The 24,444-nt window shown below is 43.0% G+C and overlaps 1 protein-coding gene across 4 annotated transcripts in view; it reads right to left on the bottom strand.

Annotated features, from left to right (window-relative positions):
- Nucleotides 1-24,444, bottom strand: part of LOC139366273 (igLON family member 5-like) — a 145,332-nt gene that overhangs the window by 39,646 nt on the left and 81,242 nt on the right. For all 4 annotated transcript variants that reach the window (XM_071103576.1, XM_071103585.1, XM_071103568.1 and 1 more), the window contains one exon: nt 1,324-1,402. In XM_071103576.1, coding sequence (XP_070959677.1) covers nt 1,324-1,402 — 79 coding nt within the window. The remainder of the gene's footprint in view (nt 1-1,323; nt 1,403-24,444) is intronic.

The following is a 24,444-nucleotide window of genomic DNA, read 5'->3' as shown; positions in this document are numbered from 1 at the left end:
ATGTTATTGTTTAAACATTTGAAAAGGTCTAGAGTAGATTGTAATAGTTTTTCAGAACTGTCTGGTATAACCTCATGCAGTTTAGACTTGGCAAGTTCATTCCAAGTGAAATCTCCACCAGGCACCGGGTAATGCTAAACAAACTCGCCCACTCCTTTGTCTACTTTATTTTCTTTAATATACAAGACTTTCTTGAAAACCAGACAATGTAACTACCCTGGTTATATACACTGAGTGTACAAAGCAATAGGAACACCTTCCTAATATTGAGTTGCACACCCTTTTGCCCTCAGAACAGCCTCAATTTGTCGGGGGATGGATTCTACAAGGTGTCGAAAGCGTTCCACAGGGATGCTGGCCCATGTTGAGTCCAATGCTTCCCGCAGTTGTCCTTTGGGTGATACCATTCTTGATACACATGGGAAATTGTTTAGCGTGAAAAACCCAGCAGCGTTGCAGTTCTTGACTCAAACCAGTGCGCCTGGCACCTACTACCATAACCCGTTCAAATGTGTTACCCATTCACTCTCTGAATGGCACACATACACAATCCATGTCTCAATTGTCTCAAGGCTTAAAAATCCTTCTTTAACCTGTCTCCTCCCCTTCATCTACACTGATTGAAGCAGATTCAACAAGTGACATCAATAAGAGATCATAGCTTTCACCTTTTCACTGTACACTCAGTCTATACGTATATATGAATACAAATATTATTTAGAGTTTGGAATGTAATTTTCCTAGTTTGCTGAACTAGAAATGTTTTTGTGACAGTATGACTACAGTACTGTCCTTCATCACTAGATGTCCTTACAAGCTTCAGCTGGGGACCAGGCCAGGAGAGGATAAGCCTGAGTGCTTATGTTTAATTGATGTGGCCAGGGTAAAAAAAAAAATCTCTGTGAGGTAGATCACATGGCCTCCAGTGAATAGGCCAGTGATATTACCTTTAATCGCCCATGCAATGAATAGATGAGCCTGTAAGTATGAAAGGGCATCATATATCAACTACAGGAGCCTGACAGTGGTCTATGGTTCTAGGGCTAGGCGATATGAGATGACAGTGAGGGTGACCAGATTTGGAATGACACCTGACAGCGGGTTAAATAGTTAGAATGTTGATTGACAGTAGGCTTTTATGAAGGCCTCAGAGTCCAGGATATTGACAAAATATTCTGAGGAACATTTTTCAACCTAGTTGGGGTAAAGCTCATGAGGTTTTTATGACAGTGAATTGGCAATTAAGTCAGCATGATGAGAGAAGAAAAAAACAACAATTTGAACATGTAATTAGTAGGTGCAGGTGTAGGATCAAAGAGTTACCTCAGAATGATGCTCTCTCCTTCCAGCACTGTAATGTTGTCGGGCAGGTGGCCGAATTCAGCTCCGTGCACACTTGGCCCTGCCAAGGAAAATGAGAGAAGAGAGGGAGGAGGGTGAGCATAATGCCGTTATAACAACAACAGACGGTCCATTCGGATTCTCAATACCCAAATCCCCTGGTTGGCATCTCAGCCGCCGTGGTGCTGAGTACCTCATTGATCCAATTCAGGCTGGATGTGTTTGGCGGTTTACTTAGTTATTTGTGATGGGAAAGTCAGAAATATACAAACAAAGGTGTTGTAGCTTATGCACTGACCCCCTGTATTATTTGAATAATGATTTGGTGCCCCCCCCCATGCCATGTGTGTGTGTCTCATTGAACCATCGTTGATAATGAGGATTCACGCAGGGGCGTCGGAGCGTGAAATGAAGGAACACCAACGGCAACCGGAGGGATGCGTACAGTGAGGCTCACCCATGCACACACACCAAGACAGTCACACAAGCGCACGCAAACACACACTACCACAGAAATTAAACTAAATGAAAAACTGGGGTTGATATGATATGTGGGGCATCGTCTGTCTATGAAAATGCCCTTTTTTGTTACAAATTTAACCAGATCCATGCATAATACACATTCACTAATAATGACTAACTTTATAGAAAATGAACACAGGTCTCATAAACAATATCTCAAGCACGAGCCCACGTGCTAGTGAGTAGCCAGCTAATCTTTAGCCAACTTGAATCTATTTGCTAGAAACCAAGGTAGAACAGTTGAATGGTTATGAACACATCGTTCTGTCCGTCTCCAACTGTTTGAATAGCATGCTAGCCTGTCTACCTTGTTCAGATGTTGAAATCAAGTGGCCTAACTTATTTCTCAGAATGGGAACGAGTTTCCAATTCCTTATGTAATAGTGTTGGATGCTTTTTGCACAGTTATAAAACACAGACTAGACAGCTAGTATAACAGTCTTTGGCTAAAATGTTACTAGTGGTACATGGTACCGCAATGCCACGTGCGACAGCATTTATTTTCCAGAATCAATGTTCATTGATTTAGAAGTGTCCGCTCTGCACGCAATTTGAGGAGTTACCTAAAAAGGGTATCAATGGAAAGGTTAATTTCTCCTCTACTTCAGTAAAATAACATCTCAATGTGTTTCGGTGTCCATATGACCGATTATGTTAGACCACTCTGCAAATACAGAGTTGAAACAATAGTGTGTGATTGCAGCCAGCAATTCGGGGCATTCCCATGGGTTCCTGTAATCGAGCACGCCATCTTCATGCTTGCGTGACACTTGATGTTCTGGATTTCCCCTGATAGTCTCTGCGATTAAAATGTGGGTCAAGAGGCGTCTACCGATGTCCTAGCTAGCTAGCTACCAGTGGTGCCCCCACTTCCCGCCCGTCGTGTACTGGAGTCCTCCTAGCTACATAGCTAGCACACAGTGTCCTTCGCTCCCACTTGCCCGAAGACCTGCCATTGCTGTCTTTAACAGAGCTGTGGGAAATCAGTGCCTGACAGGTGGGAGCAAAGGACACTGTCTACCTGTGTCCTAGCTATCGTTAGCTAGCTAGCTACCTATCCAGTCCTAGCAAAACAATGTACCAATAGAAGTATAAAGAGGTGTTCCTGCAGGTGCAGGAATTAGACTTGGGCGTATATACCGTATACACAGGTATTTATTTGGAAATAGTCACAGGATGGTTTTTCAATACCGCCAATAACCGTGAAACTATTTCTTTGATGTTTCTCTATACATTTGAATATTTGTATCTACTTTTTAAAAGTAAATACCTGCAGTCAACTTGTGCAATATGTTAGAAGATAAAGCAGACTGTGTTGTTCATTTCACCTGTCACATTATTTTACATTATGAAGCGTACCATAGTTCTCCAGAACAGATGACACAATCACATGTTTGTTTGTAACTTGTATAACTGGAGAAAGCGGGAACAGGTGAGTCCAGCTGTGTGTTGATAGGGGTTGTGTTTTATATTGAAAGTGTTCTTTTTGCTTCTCAATGAACATAAAGAGTGATCAGGGACTTGCAACTACAGTTTTCTTTCAGAGAAAATATATTAGTGCAACACCTTCGTCCGAAAATAGCCTCATTTTCATTACATGACAACAGAAGTGCAATGTTATTCGGCTGGCAGCCACACAAGTAGGCTAAATGAGCTTACAAGGAAAAACACATGTATTTTTTTGCAAAAACTATGCATGGCAATCGTACGTCTGTTTATCATATAAAGAATGTAGCATGTCTACATTTCCTAATGTTCTTCTTAAAGTCAATTTTGCATTTTACTGGAGAAAAGTAGACTAGCTACACCTAGAAAAGTACCAGAGAAAAGTAGGTAAACATCAGTCAGAACACTGTCTGAGGCACAAAATGAGTCTGATTCCGAGCAAAAATTACAATAAAAAGCATTTTAGATCTGCAAGAAACTCAGCAAGATATTTCTTATGCATTTTATATTTTTTTGCTGTATGAAAAACAAATAATTCTGTATTAACGCGATCCCTAAGTTTAACTTGCTAGTTATCTAAGTAGCTGAATTAATAAAGTGATGGGGAATCATATTGTGTTGGCTTTCTGAAGTATTCAAGAAGTCAAAGCCCTTTGGATGAGTTATCTGTACAACTGCCTGTTTATGAGCTGGACTGCCTGTCTTTGCAATTAGTTTCTTTTTTCATATGCGCTCGTTAGCATATTTGCTGGGCTTGGTGTGTGTGTGTGTGTGTGTGTGTGTGTGTGTGTGTGTGTGTGTGTGTGTGTGTGTGTGTGTGCGTGCGCACACAGGATATAAGGAACAATAGAGATGAGACAAAAAAGACAACATGTGGACATAAATGCTCATAAAAAATGTATAAATAATTTGATTATTGTGATACAGACATTTGGAATACCGTCTTAAAACATATATTCAAATTAATTAAATGAATTCTATATAACACCCAGCCCTAAAGCGCTTGTATTTTCAAAATGACTCGGCTACAGTAGTCTTGAAGCTTCCCTTCCTTGAATTATATTTTGTAAATTTGCATCAACTGACTCCGCAAACAAAGATAACAACAGCCATACAGTGCTATCTTAGCAGTGACATACTGAGGCAGGTCTACACTCAAATCAAATCAAATGTATTTATAAAGCCCTTCTTACATCAGCTGATGTCACAAAGTGCTGTACAGAAACCCAGCCTAAAACCCCAAACAGCAAGTGTAGAAGCACGGTGGCTAGGAAAAACTCCCTAGAAAGGCCAGAACCTAGGAAGAAACCTAGAGAGGAACCAGGCTATGATGGGTGGCCAGTCCTCTTCTGGCTGTGCCGGGTGGAGATTATAACAGAACATGGCCAAGATGTTCAAATATTCATAGATGACCAGCAGGGTCAAATAATAATAATCACAGTGGTTGTCGAGGGTGGCTTTTCATAGCCAATCATTCAGAGTATCTCTACCACTCTCCACTGTCTCTAGAGAGTTGAAAACAGCAGGTCTAGGACAGGTAGCACGTCCGGTGAACAGGTCAGGGTTCCATAGCCTTAGGCAGAACAGTTGAAACTGTAGCAGCAGCACGGCCAGGTGGACTGGGGACAGCAAGGAGTTATCAGGTCAGGTAGTCCTGATGCATGGTCCTAGGGCTCAGGTCCTCGAGAGAGAGAAAGAAACTCAGCATGACACCAGCTCTGTCCCTCCAAACTCCGCCAAATTCCAGCATGCACATCAAGTCCACCCTTACGGTGCCCATATTAGGACACCCTCACTGTCTGAGGGTCATGTCTAAATTTAACCTCAAAAGTGTTTTGGGTTTTACATTTTAGCTAACCCTAACCCTATTCTTAACCTTAACCTAATTCTCCTAACCTGCAACGTAAATTCTCCTAAACCTGCTACGAAAAGTCAATTTTGACAAAACCTGTATCCCTTCTGGACAAGTCCTTGCTAGAGTCCTTGCTAGATCTTCAACCAATCTCCCCTATCTCTTTCCTAACGTGTCCATAATATCTCTATGCTGCTGCCGTCTTGCCTCTAAGGTTTAATAAACAGCGACTTATGCGAAGGGAACGCTGTGCAGTCAGGAGTTTAGAAGCACCCGGAGGTTTGTCTGATTAATGCAAAGAGGTGCGCAAAGACAATACGCGCTAAGCTTGGCAAGTGTAATTCCAGGCAGAGAGGGGTCGGAAACGTGACAGTCATAAGCAGTGCAGCATCTGATGGCCAATTGCTCACGCTTTTCATTTCAACACGGGCTCTTGGTGGAATCATGGCTTGATTGCTCAGCGTAATGAAAAAGGGTGCAGGCATTCTGATTCGCGTCACGGTCTCATAAACAAATAGCTAAAAAAGGTGAATCTAATTATGCGTTGAAATGATGGTCAATGTCAATGGGAAATTGAGAGATTTAAGTACTGAAATTAGTACAAAGTCTGAGCAGAGTAATGCTAATAAGTTGAATATGAGTGTGTGTTTGTGTGTCTGAAGATCCACAATTCTGCATGGTCCTTTCGAGACAGTTATTGTGTGTGTGCACTTGTACAGTGTGTGTGTGTGTGTGTCCAGTAAGTGCGCATTTGCTTTAAGTGTGTCAGTCACCAGCAAGGACAGGCCATCCCACAGTGAGAACTAATGGCGCCTTGAAGGATGGAGAGGGATGGAGAATGTCCATGAAAATCCTCCGCTAAAAGCCATAATCACATTAGCGTGCTGCTTGCTGCTGTGCTATCTAGGCTGGCCAAGAAACACAGGAAGGAAGAATATCACTACCACTCACTGTGACTGTCCCTCTCACTGCATGGGGGAGGGGAGACATTAGTCATTGTGTCCAATGTACTGTATAACCAAGGCCTAGGAAATGTCACCAGCGGTAGGTGTTTGTTAAAGGGCAACTGAGCGCTAAATGTATTTGGTTGAAAACTGCATATGTGGCATCGATATTATTGAGAAACACAACAAAGTGTAAGTAGAATAATTTTGGACATAAAGTCAGTATATTCCAAAACATAGTTTTGTGAGATTTGTGTAAGTGAGATCATCAGAACTCTCGTTTTTCTTAATGACCAGCAGAAAATCAGATGCAGAATTGGTGAGTTAAGCCGCTCTTTAAGGTTATTTCTATGAAACAACCTTGGATATACTGTAACCTATACCATCCTCTGTGCACCTGGCACACTGCACAGTAGGCTATATTACTGTGCGTCCTCAGTTGTTCTGTGCGTCATCAGTTGTTGTACCAGCAAAACACCAGTCTCAACGTCAACAGTGAAGAGGCGACTCCGGGATGCTGGCCTTCTAGGCAGAGTTGCAAAGAAAAAGCCCTATCTCAGACTAGCCAATAAAAATAAAAGATTAAGATGGGCAAAATAACATAGGCACTGGACAGAGGAAGCTTGGAAAAAAGTGTTATGTGGACAGACTAAGATTGAGGTGTTCGGATCACAAAGAAGAACATTCCTGAGACACAGAAAAAAATGTAAAGATGTTGGAGGAGTGCTTGACGCCATCTGTCAGTCATGGTGATGGCAATGTGATGGTCTGGGTGTGCTTTGGTGGTGGTAAAATGGGAGATTTGTACAGGGTAAAATGAATCTTGAAGAAGGAAGGCTATGACTCTATTTTGCAACGCCATGCTGTACCTTGTGGACAGTGCTTAATTGGAGGCAAAATAATACACACTGGACAGAGGCTCTCTGCCTAGAACGCCAGCATCCCGGAGGTCGCCTCTTCACTGTTGACGTGGAGACTTGTGTTTTGCGGGTACTATTTAATGAAGCTACCAGTTGAGGACTTGTGAGGCGTCTGTTTCTCAAACTAGACACTCTACTGTACTTGTCGTCTTGCTCAGTTGTGCACCGGGGCCTCCCACTCCTCTTTCTATTCTGGTTAGAGCCAGTTTGCGCTGTTCTGTGAAGGGAGTAGTACACAGCGTTGTACGAGATATTCAGTTTCTTGATCATTTAGAATAGCCTTCATTTCTCAGAACAAGAATTGACTGATGAGTTTCAGAAGAAAGGTCTTTGTTTCTGGCCATTTTGAGCCTGTAATCAAACCCACAAATGCTGATGCTCCAGATACTCAACTAGTCTAAAGAAGGCCAGTTTTATGGCTTCTTTAATCAGAACAATAATTTTCAGCTGTACTAACATAATTGCAAAATAGTTTTCTAATCATCAATTAGCCTTTAAAATGCTAAACTTGGATTAGCTAACACAACGTGCCATTGGAACACAGGAGTGATGGTTGCTGACAATAAATATTCAGTTTCCGGCTACAATGGTCATTTACAACATTAACAATGTCTACACTGTATTTCTGATCAATTCGCTGTTATTTTAATGGACAAAAAAATGTGCTTTTCAAAAACAAGGACATTTCTAAGTGACCCCAAACTTTTGAACGGTAGTGTACATAGTCACACACACACACACACAAACACACACACACACACACACAAACACACACACACACACACACACACACACACACACACACACACACACACACACACACACACACACACACACACACACACACACACACACACACACACATACACACACACACACACACACACACACACAAATGATGTATGCATAAGCTGAAACCTGAAAACAACACGGCGAAGGTTACACACCAGAGTCCTGCTATTCCCTATTCCCCACTCAATTCCCATTTTTACAGCTCAATTGGCACCTTCATTCTAAAACCTGTATCACCCTGCCTTTACCCTCCCTCACTGCACATGGTGTTAACCAGGTCAGCACACACAGCCCAGACTTACTCAGTCACACTCACCCACAGCCATGTGTATAAGTACACACCGAAACACACAGAAACTGAGTCAGTGATCAACACACACAAACACACTCACTCATGTATACACACCATCACAACCCCTGTCTCCTCTTGTCACTCACTTAGAGCGTGCGATGTGCATAAAGGCTGCCTCCTTGACCTTGGTAGGGGGGTGAAGGGTATCACATCGAAGATGAGAAGCTAAAGGGGTGTCTGTGGTGTCTCACTACTGGACAGTTGGATGTGCAGAGTCAGGGTCTTGTCAATTGAAATACTTCACAGTCGAGAGGGGGGTGTAAGGGTTGATGGGGTGGACGTTGGACAGATGACGACAGAGCGTGAAAACACCTGATAGACTGCACATGCCCGCCACCCTTCAGCATTAACAACACAGGGAGAGAGACGGAGAGAGAAATCGAAACATTTCAATCAGAAAACCTAGGAAAATTAACAACAAGTGAAAAAATTTGATTTGATGAAGAATGCAAAAACCTAAGAAAGAAATTGAGAAACCTATCCAACCAAAAACACAGAGACCCAGAAAACCTGAGCCTACGCCGTCAGTATGGCGAATAACTAAAACAATACAGAAATATCTAAGGAAAAAGAAGGAACAGCACGTCAGAAATCAGCTCAATGTAATTGAATAATCCGTAGACTATTAACACCTCTGGAAAAATTGGAAAACACTAATCAAACAACAAGAAGAGTTGTCTATCCAAAACCACTTTTCCAATCTTTTTGGCCCTATAACAAAGAACAAACAGAAAAAACATATACATGATCAAATTCAAATCTTAGTATCAACTATTGAAGACTACCAGAACCCACTGGATTCTCCAATTACATTTAATAAACTACAGGACAAAATACAAACCCTCCAAACATAAAGACCTGTGGTGTTGATGATATTCTAAATTAAATGATAAAACATACAGACCACAAAGAGAGAGAGACAGAGAGATATATAGTGAGTGAGTGAGGGAGGAAGACATAGGGAGAGGAGCTAGAGAAGTGGAGGTAAGGGAGAGGAAAAGCCTAGAGCCAGCGTACAGAACTGTACTCTATGAACTGAGAGTAAACAGACAAACAACCTTGTGGCATTGTGTTGGAAGATTAAGTGCAGTAGTTTTTCTCCCTGTCAGGTGCAGGATTGCAAGATTCCTCCATGGTGCATGAGAGTGTCAGTGTGTCTGCATATTGAATTTCGCCCAGCACCAGACAGGGACGATCCCGGCTGACTCTCGTCCTTGATGTGACCCAGGTTTTTGGCATTCGATCAGCACCGCACACACATTCATGGACACACGCACACAATCACACAGACACACACGCGCGCACACACAGAAGCACAGATGCACACACATACTCGCACGCATGCTCGCACACACACACACACACACACACACACACATGCACACCCATCTCTCTGTCCAAACATCCATAACCCACAGCATAGGTCCTCATCAGGACTAAACACAGCCTGAGGACCAGATTTAATATTCCCTTTCCCAAGTAAAAAGGTTTTCACCTGTTAGACAATACAACATTCAGAGGGGAATATACACAACCTAAGCTAAACCATGGGGCAGTATTTATGAATACTTTATCCCTTTATTTTCTTCCCTGTTTCATTCCCCCTAGATAATAATAGCTACTATTTTTGCACTAGACTACAGCAAACACTTGAACAGTAAACACTCAACCTGGCCCATAGTTCTCTATGTCCATCCAAAGACACTCTTTGCTTTCTTCCTACGCACTCCTCCTGCTTTGTGTGTCATCTCTGAAAACGCTCCAGGGCCTTTTTCCACAGGCCCCACGAGACATTCATTACATGATTTGTATTCTGTTGACTTGTACATGCACCCCTTTGTAATTGCACTTGCTGCTGGAGCTAACTTATGAACCATCGTCCGATTGAAGCGCCAGTCAGTGCATTAGCCTGTAGAGAGTCTGTGTAGTCTACATCTATTTCCCGTTGCCCTTGACGATCAAAGAAAAACGTTGGGAGAAAGAAAACTTTTCAAAGCATGGGGCGTCAAGGAGGATAACAGGCAATGGTATGAATAATGAATTACACAACAATAATCAGTTTAACAGAAGCTCGGTTTGAAAGGGAGGGACAAATTGAAAAGGGAGAAGGAGCGAGGCAAAGAGCGAGAGATGGAATGCCAAAAAATAAAGAGAGCGAGCGGCGACTCCGGCGAGAGGTTGTCCACAAAGGGAGATGTCAAGAGAGAGCAACAATGGTAGAATAGATAGAGAAGACGGAAATTGAGTGGAAACACAGGGAGACAGTTTCCTATCTGAGACAGAGCGACTGAGCAAAGGAAGGTAGGGAAGGAGGACGGAAAAGGAAAGAGGGAGGAGAGAAGAGATAGAGAAAAGGCACACCCGCATAATTAACAGTAGCATGCTGCAGCCAATTAAATATTTACAGAGGCACTTCTCTCCGACACCTTGATGATGAAGAGAGGTAGCCCAAGGATTATCACATGGTTGGAGCCTGGGGTGGGAGAGGATTAAACATTAACTGCCAGATAGATCCCTTTTCTTTCCCGTCTGATCCCATTAACTCTGGCTGGCCCAGCTCTTACCTCAGCGACTGGTTTTCTCCTCTCCACCCCTCATGCCCCTGACAGTCAGGCTCTTAGCTACCTGCTCTGTGCTCCCCCTAAAAGACCCAGCCCCCCGACTTTCCTCTCCACCCCTCATGCCCCTGACAGCCAGGCTCCTAGCTACCTGCTCTGTGCTCCCCCTAAAAGACCCAGCCCGCCCCCGCCCACTTTCCTCTCCACCTCTCACGCCCCTGACAGCCAATCTCACCAGCCTCCTACCTGCTTCCATCACGCCTCCACCACCTGTCAGGCCCCAGCATGGCGAGAGCAGCAGCTAAGAGTGATGGGCAGCAGACGAGCACCACCTGGACACCTCTCACACGGCAGAACAAGATGGATACAGGTAGCCTGCTCTCCCGAATGACTAGGTCGAAATGGATTTGGGCAGGACTTTAGCTGACAGGGACATCTAAGAAACGTCAGGGAAGTTGTAGTGAATAGATTGTTCTGAATTTGTGCTGCATCACGTTTTCACCAAGGTGTTTATTTCATCTGAAGGCTGAATCATTTAGTAGGATAATTATGGATATACATGAATAGTTATGAATTAATGTATAAATTAATGTATGAACATGCATGAACCATCAGATGTGAAGAAGACATTGTTTCAAGCTCATGATTAGTGCCCTTTTCTCTTAATGTTTGTGGTCATTTCGGTTGCAGATTCTGAAGGTCAGGCAAAGTTGTTGTCTTCCAAACGCAATTCATCAACAATATGTCACAGCGACTACCAGAATATCCTAAAAGACCCAACATCAAAATCGTCAGCTTGATTGTGCTATTAGATCACACACATGCTGTGTGGCCTCGGCCAAAAGAGTACGACATCTGCCTCTTTTCTACTGTCCATGTGCTGCATCCACACTTCTTCATCCACTCCCCCACCCTTCCATCGCTCCACCTCCATCCCTCCCTCCCTCTCTATAATCCTTCTCCACACAACAGTCAATAGAGCAGTGCAGAGTGCACACAGCCATACAGCACTCAATCTGCAGAGTGGTACGACTTCAATAGGCGGCCACAGATCTTTACCATTAAATCCTCCGGAGAAAAACCAAGCGTTCGACACCTTGGTCGACGCTTCCAGAGCGGTATTTTACCCCATTTTCCTTGGACTGGAGCCTAAACCCCTTAGCACATTGAAATCGATAGGGTAGTTAAACTGTTACTTCCCTCCCCCAGACAACCACACACCCACCACGCACCAGCCCCCTTCAAGACCAAGTGGAGTACTGTCAATAAACCCTTAGCGCAGATCATTTGACAGATTGGTGGGTGAAATGCTGCCATCAACGTAAAGGCCTAAAATAGTCCTTCTCACTGACAAGATGTCTGGCTGTAAAGCCTGATATCTCCCTTGACAAGTTAGGGGGGGAAACTCTCCACCTGTAGGATTGCAGTATGTCTAGAATATCATACATCCAGACATCTTTAGGATTCTGAGTGGCACAGCGGTCTAACAGTTGTCACTACAAGACCACGATTTTATCGCGGGCTGTGTCACAACCGGCTGTGATTGGGTGTCCCCATAGGGCGGCGCACAATTGGCACAGCGTCGTCCGGGGTTAGGGGAGGGTTTGGCCGGGGTAGGCCATCATTGTAAATAAGAATTTGTTCTTAACTGACTTGCCAAGTTAAATAAAGGTTCAATTAAAAATATTAATAAAATAATCATGTAAATATGGGCTGTGTAGACACATAGTTGTCTTCCTATCTGAAACATTGATGTATTTCAACCTAATCCTTTGGAGTTGAGGCTGTAAATACATCACGCCGGCCTAGTCAAAACATAAGTGCTAGCCGCCAATCTATCTCTGATCTTACAGATTCACTTGCACCAGTACATGTACAGAGCTGAGTACTTCACATTCTCAAGTTCTTTTCAACCTTTCAAACACATGCCACATGTTATTTGTGTGCTTTCTAATACTCAAACATCTGACAGCAGTTGCATTAATTAAAACGACAGAAAATCTACACTGATTACAAATAGACAAAAGAGAGTGGTAGCTTTAGAGTGGGAATTTGACAGTGTTGATAATCCAATTCCCTGAAAAAAAGCAGTTAAAGCACATTGAGCGATTGACAACATCAAACATCTGTTCAATAGATGTGAGATGTGTGTTAAGAAATGGCCAGAAATGTTGCCTGTGTCCAGAAATGTTGCCTGTGTCCAGAAATGTCTGTGGCCGGAATTGTTGTCTATGGTCTGAATTGTTGTCTGTGACCAAAATTGTTGTCTGGTACCAGAATTGTTGTCTGTGGTCCGAATTGTTGTCTGTGACCAAAATTGCTTTCTGTAGACAGAATTGCTGTCTGTGGTCAGAATTGTTGTCTGTGGTCAGAATTGCTGTCTGTGGTCAGAATTGTTGTCTCTGGTCAGAATTGTTGTCTGTGGTCAAAATTGTTGTCTGTGGTCAAAATTGTTGTCTGTGGTCAGAATTGTTGTCTGTGGTCAGAATTGTTGTCTGTGGTCAGAATTGTTGTCTGTGGTCATAATTGTTGTCTGTGGTCATAATTGTTGTCTGTGGTCATAATTGTTATCTTTGGTCATAATTGTTATCTGTGACCAGAATTGTTGTCTGTGGTCATAATTGTTGTCTGTGGTCATAATTGTTGTCTGTGGTCATAATTGTTATCTTTGGTCATAATTGTTATCTGTGACCAGAATTGTTGTCTGTGACCAGAATAGATCCATGATGTGTTTTTATAGTGCGCAGCTGCATTAGACCAAAGCCCTACATCTCTCTCATTTGATCTTCATAGTAATAGCATCTGTAGAATAGTAGCTGGTATGGAATTAAGAGTTGATTGAGCCAAGTTTCACACTAGACAGATTATGAAATACACACACACACACACTGGTTTCCAGAAAATCAACATGGCATAGATAAAGTGCTGATAATTCATTAGCAAATTCAATTCTGAACAAAATCTGAATTCAATTGAGTGCCTGGCTAAAATATCTAATTTGGCTTTTTAGTTTAGTTTTTGCATGCATGAGCCTTATAGCAGTTCACAACAGACTAAGCTTACTTGTTCATTTTGTACATTTTCTGCTTGATAATGACATATTTTGTCTTGAATATGCAAATATATTTAGATATGCTCAAACATACAGTATAATAAGGCCAGTTAATTGTGATGACTGGAATGAAGGAAATTAGCCAAGTAGAAGTTAGTTTCAAGCTGCAACACAAATGAAGAACATAAAACAAGTTACCATGACGTTTCCTTTCTCTTCACAACTACTTAACAAGACCAGGAAGACACAACATTTATCAGAGTAACTAGAAATATCATAACATCTTAAACCACCATCACTATCCGCTAACTCTGTGTACTGCAGAAGCTCCAAAAAGCTCTCAAACCAACAACTGCAGGGGTGCAATTCTGGTTTTAGAAGTGGGGGGGACACTTGGGGAGGACTTTTTTTTTCTCCTGCATTTCCTGCATCAATATTGTTTTGCACCTTTAACCAGTAGCCTAACAAATTAACAACTCTCCAAAAAATACAAAGACTTGATTGTCTTTATTAAGACATCCCGAGGAGGAGTATTTCTGTTTTTAATAAAGCTCTTTTGTGGGGAAAAACTCATTCTTATGGACCCCAGTGGGTGGGCATGGCTCCCAATTGGGTGGGCCTATGCCCACGCATGGCTGCGCCCCTGCCCAGTCATGTGAAATCCATATATTAGTGACTAATGAATTTATTTAAATGGACTTATTTCCTTTCATGAACTGTAACTCAGCAAAATCTTAGAAATTGCTGCATTTTAAATGTATATTTTTGTTCAGTATAATTCATATCATGGTCCTAATAGTACTGTAGAGCTCTTTTTACTTGCACACAATATAGCTGGGTCGCCCCGCCCTGTCCCTAGGGGTCCACTGCCCTGTAGCGCCCCAACTCAACACACCCCACTCAGCTTTAGGATCTTAGTGAAACATTCATGATTGTTTTCAGGTGTGTTAGGCCAAGGCCAGAGTGACAACCCACCAGACGGCAGACCCCTAGGCAAGCTAGGGATTGCCTAAATATGTATCTTCCCTGACGTGGACATGTTTTCAATACAGACTCCTTTTATCGTGCTGTATTCCATATTAGGCATCCAGGCCTTATGAGAGTTGCCCAGTATACCCTTAATCTTGTAATAGATCAAATCTAGTGATAGATAACTTGACATTTCTGCCATCCATTGTGACATTGTGGAAGGATAACCAACCTTCCAATTAATGCCAATGCATTTCTTAGGCACTTTAAATGCTTGGTTACACAGTTTCTTCTGATAACAGTCTCCAGTATCAACATTTCCAAGCAAACAAAAACAGGGAGCATCAGTAGACATGTTGAGATAAAAGTGTTTTACACCTCCAGCAGAGGAATTACATTTATGTTTCACTGGCATATAGTATGTAATATGGATGGTCTTAAACTGCAGTAATTTATGTCTGAGATTATATAAACATGACTGGGCATTCAAACATATCTGTATCCATTCATCATCATCAGTAGCTTCTACCAGGTCTTCCTCAAATTTTTGCTTGATGTTTTGTGCTATCGGGAAAATCCAGTATCAACCCTTAATACAATTTGGAAATCAACTTTGTGTCATGTTCTGACCTTAGTTCCTTTATTTTGTCTTTGTGTTAGTTTGGTCAGGGCGTGAGTTGGGGTGGGTAGTCTATGTTCTTTTTTCTTGGAAATCAACTTTGTGTCATGTTCTGACCTTAGTTCCTTTATTTTGTCTTTGTGTTAGTTTGGTCAGGGCGTGAGTTGGGGTGGGTAGTCTATGTTCTTTTTTCTTGGAAATCAACTTTGTGTCATGTTCTGACCTTAGTTCCTTTATTTTGTCTTTGTGTTAGTTTGGTCAGGGCGTGAGTTGGGGTGGGTAGTCTATGTTCTTTTTTCTTTGTTGTATTTCTGTGTTCGGCCTGGTATGGTTCTCAATCAGAGGCAGCTGTCGATCGTTGTCTCTGATTGAAAATCATACTTAGGTAGCCTTTTTCCACCTGTGTTTTGTGGGTGATTATTTTCTGTTTAGTGCTTTCTGCACCTTACAGGACTGTTTCGGTTTTTTCACGTTGTTATTTTGTATTTCAGTGTTCAGTACTACAACATCATGAACACATAACACGCTGCGCACTGGTCCGATATTTCATACTCGTCGGCAGACGACGAAGACAACCGTTACACTTTGGAGGTTTGTCAGACTACCTTAAAATAGTTTCAATCTTAGAAGCATCTGTCTTGTCCAGTATTTGCTGCACAGAGAAAACAAAGTGTTGCATCTGCAAAGAATTCACCTCAGCTCTGTCACAGACTGATCTTCCCTGGCTGCTAAGATGAGGCATGACAAAGAATCACCTTGGTGTACATTTATACATTATATTATCCAAGAATAGAATCAATGGTTCAATAATTGAAATGACCAGATCCCAGAGTGTAGCTTTAAGCTTAAGCTACTGTCCTGTAGCTACTGTAGGTCTACCCATCAATTCCAGATGGATCTTTGTATAATTTACTAATATTGTTAATATACTGCAAAATCCTCCTGAGCTCCGTAGACTGGTCTTCCCTGGCTGTCTAACTCTGCTGGGAACCCTGTCACCATCTGATCCTGCTAAGACATGATGAGCATAATGTTGTGTACTGATTGTGCACCATGAAGACTGTCGAGCTGTTTATTACTGTGTTTGTTTGAAAAGTAAGGAATTAGCTAAGGAAACTGACAGATCAATAACATTACATTTCTATACTGAATATTAAAAACTCACATTGCACTGAAAAAAACGTCAGAATATGGGTCTTCAATTTGGCCGCTGGTTTCATCATTTGTTTCAGGTCTAGCGTGATTGAGGCAAAAATAACAGCTAATGTTAGTCAACTTTTGGACAGCTCTCTCTCTCTAACAATTTTTTCAACTGGCAAAAGCTAGCGAAGTTCATTCACTTCTGTTGAAATGGGACAAAATAAAGGCTACAAAACATTTCCATACAAACAACAGCTGATAGATAATGATATGAGGTGGCTGTTATTACTATCTTGAAGACAGCCAGAGGCTAGAGCTGAACTGGCTGTGGTAAGTTAGCTATTAGCAAGCTAATAGCTCATTCACCTCAGTCAAGTAGGGATGAAACATTAGCTAAGGTTACATGTCAGTTACACTAGCTAATCACTTAGCACTGGGAATAAGCACTAGTTAATTTTTTTCTGTTAAGTTAAACAGCAGTTACCTTGCCAGCTACAACAGTGAGCTAAAGTGTAGCCAGTTTCTGCTCTGCTTGCTTTTACAACTTGGAAAAAGAGCACAGCACACTGACAGCAGCTGTCTCTGTTCAACTCTCCCTTGCTGGTGCAGCCAGCCTTCCAGAAGCTTTGCATTTCACACAGCCTGTCCGCCCGCTCTGTGTTGTCCATGCGGTTCTAAATTCAGAGGCTCCAAACAGCCTACCCAACCGTTCTGAGGCATCCGCTTGGTCCTAAAGCACACTGTTGCACTTTTAGTATCACATTGCAATGATAAAACTGGGGGTGGGGGGACAAAAGTGCAATTTCAGAATGTGTGTGTGTGTGTGTGGGGGGGGGGGGGGGGGGGCATGACCCCAGTCACCCCATCCGTCCGTCCCCAGTGAAAGTTTCACCCCTGCAAGTGTGTGTAGTGTGTGTGTGTGAGTTGAGGGGTTGTTCTTAGAGCAGCAGGTTGCACAGCCAGGAGCTGCAGAGTCATGCTCCTTCGTGAGTAGAGTTGAGAGAATTGAGAAGAGGAGGAGGGGAAGGAGGGAGAAAGGGTGGAGAGGTGAGGTAGAGGAAGCGAACAGAGGGGGATTGCCAGAGAAAGGGGCAAGAGCCCAGGAGTCAGTGCTGTCAGGATCATTCACGGCATCAGCACCACTTGCGCTACGGACAAAATAGAATTACTTCGGGGAGCAGAAATCAGCTAATCAGTTTAGGAAGGAGCCCCTGGGGAAGACAGAGGGAGGAGGGCGGGAGAGGAGGGGCATAGTGCACTGCACTGGCAGGCTGGTAGGTATCAGGGATGTGTGTGCGTGTGTTTGTGTGCGCGTAGTTGACATTGGATTCATCTGTACTGTGCATGCAGATCTTCCTACATTTAAATAATTTAATCACAGTTCTGCCATTGTTATGCTACCACTGTTGGTCTGCTAGCCTAGCCCCTCTAGCAGTGCTTTTGACTTAGCTATGTTTGGCCAGAGCAGGGTGCTTTGGAGTGCCTGTATGGCACGCACTCAGCTTCCACAAACTCTTGTATGGTGGGTGGGGCAGGGGGATTACTCAGCTCTGGCTTTCTTACAATGCTCTCTTGGCCTCATCGCTCCTCACTCTGACGTACCTTCCCTCGCTCTTACTGTCTCAATTGTCTAGACATTACACAATTATACGGTGTCAATACTAGGATAGCCTTAGTCTCAGCAGGACTTCCTAATATGGACCCCGTACAGGTACACCCCCTTCTTTCCATGTGGAAGCAACAGAATCTAAGGATCTCTCTCTTTCTCTGAACACAGCAGAAGGAAACAGAGTTCCCCCATTGTGTGGCTGGGATGAAACCCGTTCTCGCTTGTCGTCGCAGCAAGCTGCTAGCTCGCGTACACAAAAGCCTCATTCCCTCGACAACCGCATTAGCAAACCGCTTGCAAGCTCGCATGTTCGCCGGCGAAACACACACAGATCACCACACACTCTTCATCTAGCTGAGAAAAGCGAAAAGAGGCCCTCTGAGTGAAACAAGCCCTCTCATAAAAACAGCCGCCGCCAGCCTCTTATGATGATGTATCTGGGTATTTCTTCTGGGAAGGAGGCGAGCGAGGAGCACTAGAAAGCAATCGATGGGGAGCCATTTAATATTTACACTTTTCACCGAGCCAGGCTGAGAGCGTGAGAGGGTCTAGTGTAGGGAGAAATAGCTAAGGACTTGGAATTAAGCCCGGCAACACTAACCTCTGTCTTTTTGGACCCAATATTATATGAATGTTTTATTGTCTGGCTGAAGAGGGAACAAGCAAGTATGGTGCCCGTATAAAAACAGCCTCGGTCTCAACAGGACCTTGTGGATTGTCACCTGAGGGAGTGGGAAACATTCCATTGATGGAATTGCCACAGATGGTGTTAAATAAAGCTATGATATTTTTTCACTGGGGGCTAAGGCGGTTTCAGCGACCTAGCCGAGGCAATTAAATATGTAAGAAGTAATAAAACATGGTATTAACTCATTTGTCTTTCATTTCATTTCTAATATCCGTTTTGTTGGTCTGTTTGTCTTTCCCGAATTCAATTTGTTTTTTGGAATGCGTCCTAATAATGTTCATATTATGACGATGTTTCTTAAATCGGTTATTTAATCTCTTTGGTGAATGTTAAAATCGTAAACAAATCCAAGCCACCAGATGTTATTAGCGGGATGTCTGTCTCCTCCGAGCTGTTTGGTTTGGATTAATGCGTTGTCGGCGTGCACGGCTCAGAGAATTATCTCTGGCTCTCTACTCCCAATAGTACAGTGCCTTCAGAAATGATTCACACCCCTTGACTTTTTCCACATTTTGTTGTGTTACAGCCTGAATTTCAAATGGATTATGTTGAGATTTTGAATCACTGGCCTACACACAATACCCAATAATGTAAAAAAAAACATTACAAATGAAAAGCTGAAATGTCTTGAGTCAGTAAGTGTTCAACCCCTTTGTCACGACAAGCCTAAATCAGTTCAGGAGTAAAAGTTTGCTTAACAAGTCACATAATAAAATGCATGGACTGCAATAATAGTGCTTAATGGGATTTTTGAATGACTATCTGTATACTCCACGCATACAATTATCTGTTATGTCTCTCAGTCGAGCAGTGCATTTCAAACACAGATTCAACCACAAAGACCAGGAAGGTTTTCCAATGCTTTGCAAAGAAATTAACTTCATGTCCTGAACACAAGGTGTTATTTTTGGGGCAAATCCAACACAACACATCACTGAGTATATTTTCAAGCATGTATCATGTTATGCGTATGCTTATAATCGACAACGACTAGGGAGTTTTTTTTTGGGGGGGGGGGGTGAAAAGAAACGGAATAGAGCGAAGCACATGCAAGATCCTAGAGGAAAAGTCTGCTTTCCAACAAACACTGGGAGACAATAACCTAAAACACAAGGCCAAATATACACTCGAGTTGTTGACCAAGACCACATTAAATGTTCCTGAGTGGCCGAGTTACAGTTGTGACTTAAATCGGCTTGGAAATCTAAGGCAAGACTTGGCTGTTCATAAAATGGCTGTTCCTATTATGACAAGGTTTCTTAAAATCGGTTATTAATCTCTTTGGTGAATGTTAAAATCGTAAACAAAACCAAGCCACCAGATGTTATTAGCGGGCTGTCTGTCTCCTTCGTTTGGTTTGGTTTGGATTAATGCCTCGATCAACAACCAACAGAGCTTGAAGAATTAAAAAAAAATAATAATGTGCAAATATTGAAGATTCCAGGTGTGCAAAGCTCTTAGAGACTTACTCGGAAAGACTCACAGCTGTAATCGCTGTTAAAGGGTGATTTTAATGTATTGACTCATGGGTGTGAATACTTCTGTAAATGAGATATTTATGTATTTCATTTTCAATAAATGTGCTAAAATGTATAAAAACATATTTTCACTTTGCCATTATGGGGTATTGTGTGTAGATGGGTGAGAGAGAAAAACAAATATTTAATCCATTTTGAATCCAGGCTGTAACACAACTAAATGTGGAATAAGTCAAGTGGTATGAATACCTTCTGAAGGCTCTGTGTGTGTTAATGTGAGAATGATCTGTAAATAAGTAGCAAACTGCTCTGCCAGCAGTATACCACACACATTGACACAGACTCAGACACAGAAATGTACACACACACACACACAGAAATGTACACACACACACACACACACACACACACACACACACACACACACACACACAGGCAGACACACACACACACACACACACACATACACACACACACACACATATACACACACACACACACACACACACGCGCACACACACACACACACAGACAGACATTAGGCAGGCACACACCCTTTGACAGCTGCTGTCCATGTGCATACTGCACAGTGGCAATATTCATTTATTTTTCAACAATCTTACACGTTACAGTTCACAGCACACTAAAGGATACAGAGACATCAAACTTGGCATACTTGTGAGACATGTATCATTGAAATACAAATAATAGAACATGCTGAAACTGCCAGACTTCATTGTCAAAGCCAAAGAGTGACAATATGATCTTGAATCCCCCAGACGATGCCTGTTCTTTTAAAAATGTATCTAGTCTACATCATTTGCAATAAGACAAACTATTATAAACTGTCATTATCATAGCTATTCTTTCTAAATCTAATTTGTAAAGGTAAATGCAAAGGTGACCTCACCATCCAGGATCAAGTCTCACAATGCATTACAACCACAAGAGTTACACAGGTACTGTAAGCTTTTATTTAAACGCATTCTATCATTGTGGTGTTCCACAACAGCCTTCAACTTTACATGACTGGGAAAAAAACACAAATCCAACGTTAGTCCCAGCCTTCCAAATGTTCCCATACAAGCATCGAAACTACGAATAATGCCTGTTTGCCTGGTTCACGTAGTTTCCACCACAAACGGATTGAAATAACTTTTCATTTCGTGATGAGAGGGAAGAAATATCAGTCGAAGCTCATTACTTTCATTTTCATACCTCTTCAGCCCTTTTTCACATCTTTTATATGCCTTAGTTCCATGTATTATCCCCAAAGCAATTTTCGGCCATCTTTTTATGGGGGGGACCTTCTCTGAGTTCAAGTCCCTCCATGGTACTAAACTGGGGCTTACTGGTGTTGAATGTAAATGTGGTGGATATGTATGTATGTGTGTGTGTGTGTGTGTGTGTGTGTGTGTGTGTGTGTGTGTGTGTGTGTGTGTGTGCACATGCCTGCATATGCATGCATACGTGTGTGTGTGTGTGCGTGTGCGTGTGCGTTTGAGTGTATGTGTGTGTGCTCCAAGTTTACAGAGTGTTTCCAGGAAGACAGGGAGGCCTCCAGTTCCTCTCTTCCTCTCTGAACTCATCACTGACACCACTACTGATCTCCACCCTCTAATTCCCCAGCTTATCTGAGCACACAAATTCCTACATAGCTCTCTCTCAGCCCGCCACCTCTCAGCCCCCCAGAGAGACTTGAGTCAGAGCCAGAGGAGAAAAGAGATGGTGGGAATAGGATTGGGGGAAAGGGTGAAGAGAGAAGAGAGTGAGAGAAAAAAGACTGAGGGAGAAAAAGAGGAAGAGTGAAAAAGAAAGAGTGAATAGACAGACACAGAGAGAGTAGGGATGCAGGGATTCCCATGGCCAGAGATAAAGACAGAGAGAGGGAGAGACAGACAGGAAGTCTTTGATGGAGATGTCGTACAGATGTGTCACACAAATCCAGATCTTTAGTCAGTCTCCAACAGGCTCAAAGCCATAGCTCTGCCACACAGAGCCCTCCTCTCCGCCCCTCTCCTCTCCCCTTCACTCCTCTCTGTCTCTCTCTGACTATCTCTATATCTCCAGCTCTAGTTCCCTCTTCTTTCTCCTCCCCTTTCCCTCTCTCCTCTCCCCCTCACTCTTCTATTTTTCTCTCTTCCTTTCCCTCTTACTCGCCTCTCCTCTCTTGCTCTTTCCTCTCTGCCTTCGCTCCTCTCCCCCATCCCTTTAGTTCCCTCTCCTGGTCTCCCAGGACCTGTCCTCATCTCCTGCTCCCCTCTCCAGTGGCCTGTTAATGACTTTTTGGCACTTTGCAGCCACAGATGGTGAGGCAGGCAGCCATGCTGAATTCAGGGCTCCAGTTGGGCTAAAGATGAGCGCCTCAACCATCGTTTGCCTCTGCCTTTTCAAACACAATGGCCCCAGCTCACTGCATTCAAATGGGACTGTTCTTCCTTCAGCTAACTCTCTCTGTGTTTCTCTCTCTTTCTCGCTCTCCCTCTCCCTGCTCTCTCCATTCTCTACTCTCTTTACCCATTTCCCTTCATCACTCCATCCCACCATTTATCCATCACTGGATATCTGGTGAATTGCAAAGCCCTGTTCATGTAACCTCGCAGGCCTAAAACTGCTCTCCCACACACCACACGCCTAATAAAACATCCAGAGTGATATGTGTTTATTTTATCCCTCCTCCTCTCACTCTTATTCATTTGACACACATTTCAGAATGTTATGCCTCATTCATACCTCCCCCTGGTCTGAATGGTCTGATACCTGAAGTGTGTTGTACAGTGTGGGTGGGCGAGCACCTGAGTGTATGCTATAGCAGAGAAGCTAGAGATAATTCCCACTAAGATCCAGTCCGAGGTCTCTGTGAAATCCGTCTATTCAGCTATGGGACTTTCCCTTGAGCTAGTGTACTGCACTGCTGAGCTCAGGCAGGACATGTAGAGTACATCTCTTAACCCTGGAGCATTGTCAGCATTGCACAGTATGCTTCCTGTACGTTGAGAGTGGTACGTTAGCCCATGGGAAGGATGTTGTTTTTAGATAGCTTCTAATCTGTACCCTGGGTATATATATATAAGACATTCTGACACACAATTACAGGATTATTCATATTTTCGATGTACGAATAGCATGATTTACTGCATTTACAAATACACAAATTGTGTTTATGTTGTACATTTTATTTGTGTCTATTGCAGTCTATTTATAGCACCAGCGTGGCTATGGGTTAGTTGCTTCACTCAAGGGCATCCAACTGTTTTTACACCTGAGCGATGATCCTTTTAATGAAGCGGTAAAAACACACACGTCCTTGCACACACACACACACACACACGCACACGCGCACACGTGCACGCACACGCGCACACACACACACACACACACACACACACACGCACACACACACACACACTTACTAATCCTCAAACAACATGACTCTCATCATACCTTTCAAGGTTCTATCCACTGCTCCAGGAAGAATTATTCCTCTGGCACAGATCTAGGATCATCTTACCCTTCCCCAATTCATATCTTAACCATTAGGGGGGAAACGTGAAACTGAGGTTGGATCAGTGTCTAAGGGCAAATACGCTACTCCCTCCCCTTCAGTGTCCCAAATTAATTGTCCTACTGGTCCCAGTCCCCCTGCTGTGGACATCCCAGCTTCTCTTCCCAGTGAAGTAAACAAACAAACAACAACAAACTCAAACTGCTCCACTCATCTCTCCCTCTCGTCCCCGTTCCCTCTCTTTTCCATCTCCCTCTTCTTTCCGGAAGGCAGGGTAAAGTGTGAGGGAATAGACAGCCACCATTGCATCGTATGTCAACTCTAATCTGCATGGCATTAATAATTGATTGGATCCCACAACCACAGATCTGAGGTAGACTCTCTTTCTCTCCTTCTTTCCCTCCAGCTCTCTCTCTCCTTCCTTCACTGTCACACTTCTCCTCTCCGACTATCTTCAAGTTCCTCGGTGTCCTCATCACTAAGGATCTATCATGGTTCACACACCAACAGTCATGAAGATGGAACTACAATGCCTCTTCCCCCTCAGGAGGCTGAAAAGATTTGGCATGGGCCCTCAGATCCTCAAAAAGTTCTACAACTGCACCATCGAGCATCTTGATTGGCTGCATCACCGCTCGGTGTGGCAATTCCATGGCA

The sequence above is a fragment of the Oncorhynchus clarkii genome, chromosome 2 (assembly GCF_045791955.1).
Source record: "Oncorhynchus clarkii lewisi isolate Uvic-CL-2024 chromosome 2, UVic_Ocla_1.0, whole genome shotgun sequence".
NCBI lineage: Eukaryota > Metazoa > Chordata > Actinopteri > Salmoniformes > Salmonidae > Oncorhynchus > Oncorhynchus clarkii.
This window is presented reverse-complemented; position numbering and strand designations above follow the sequence as displayed.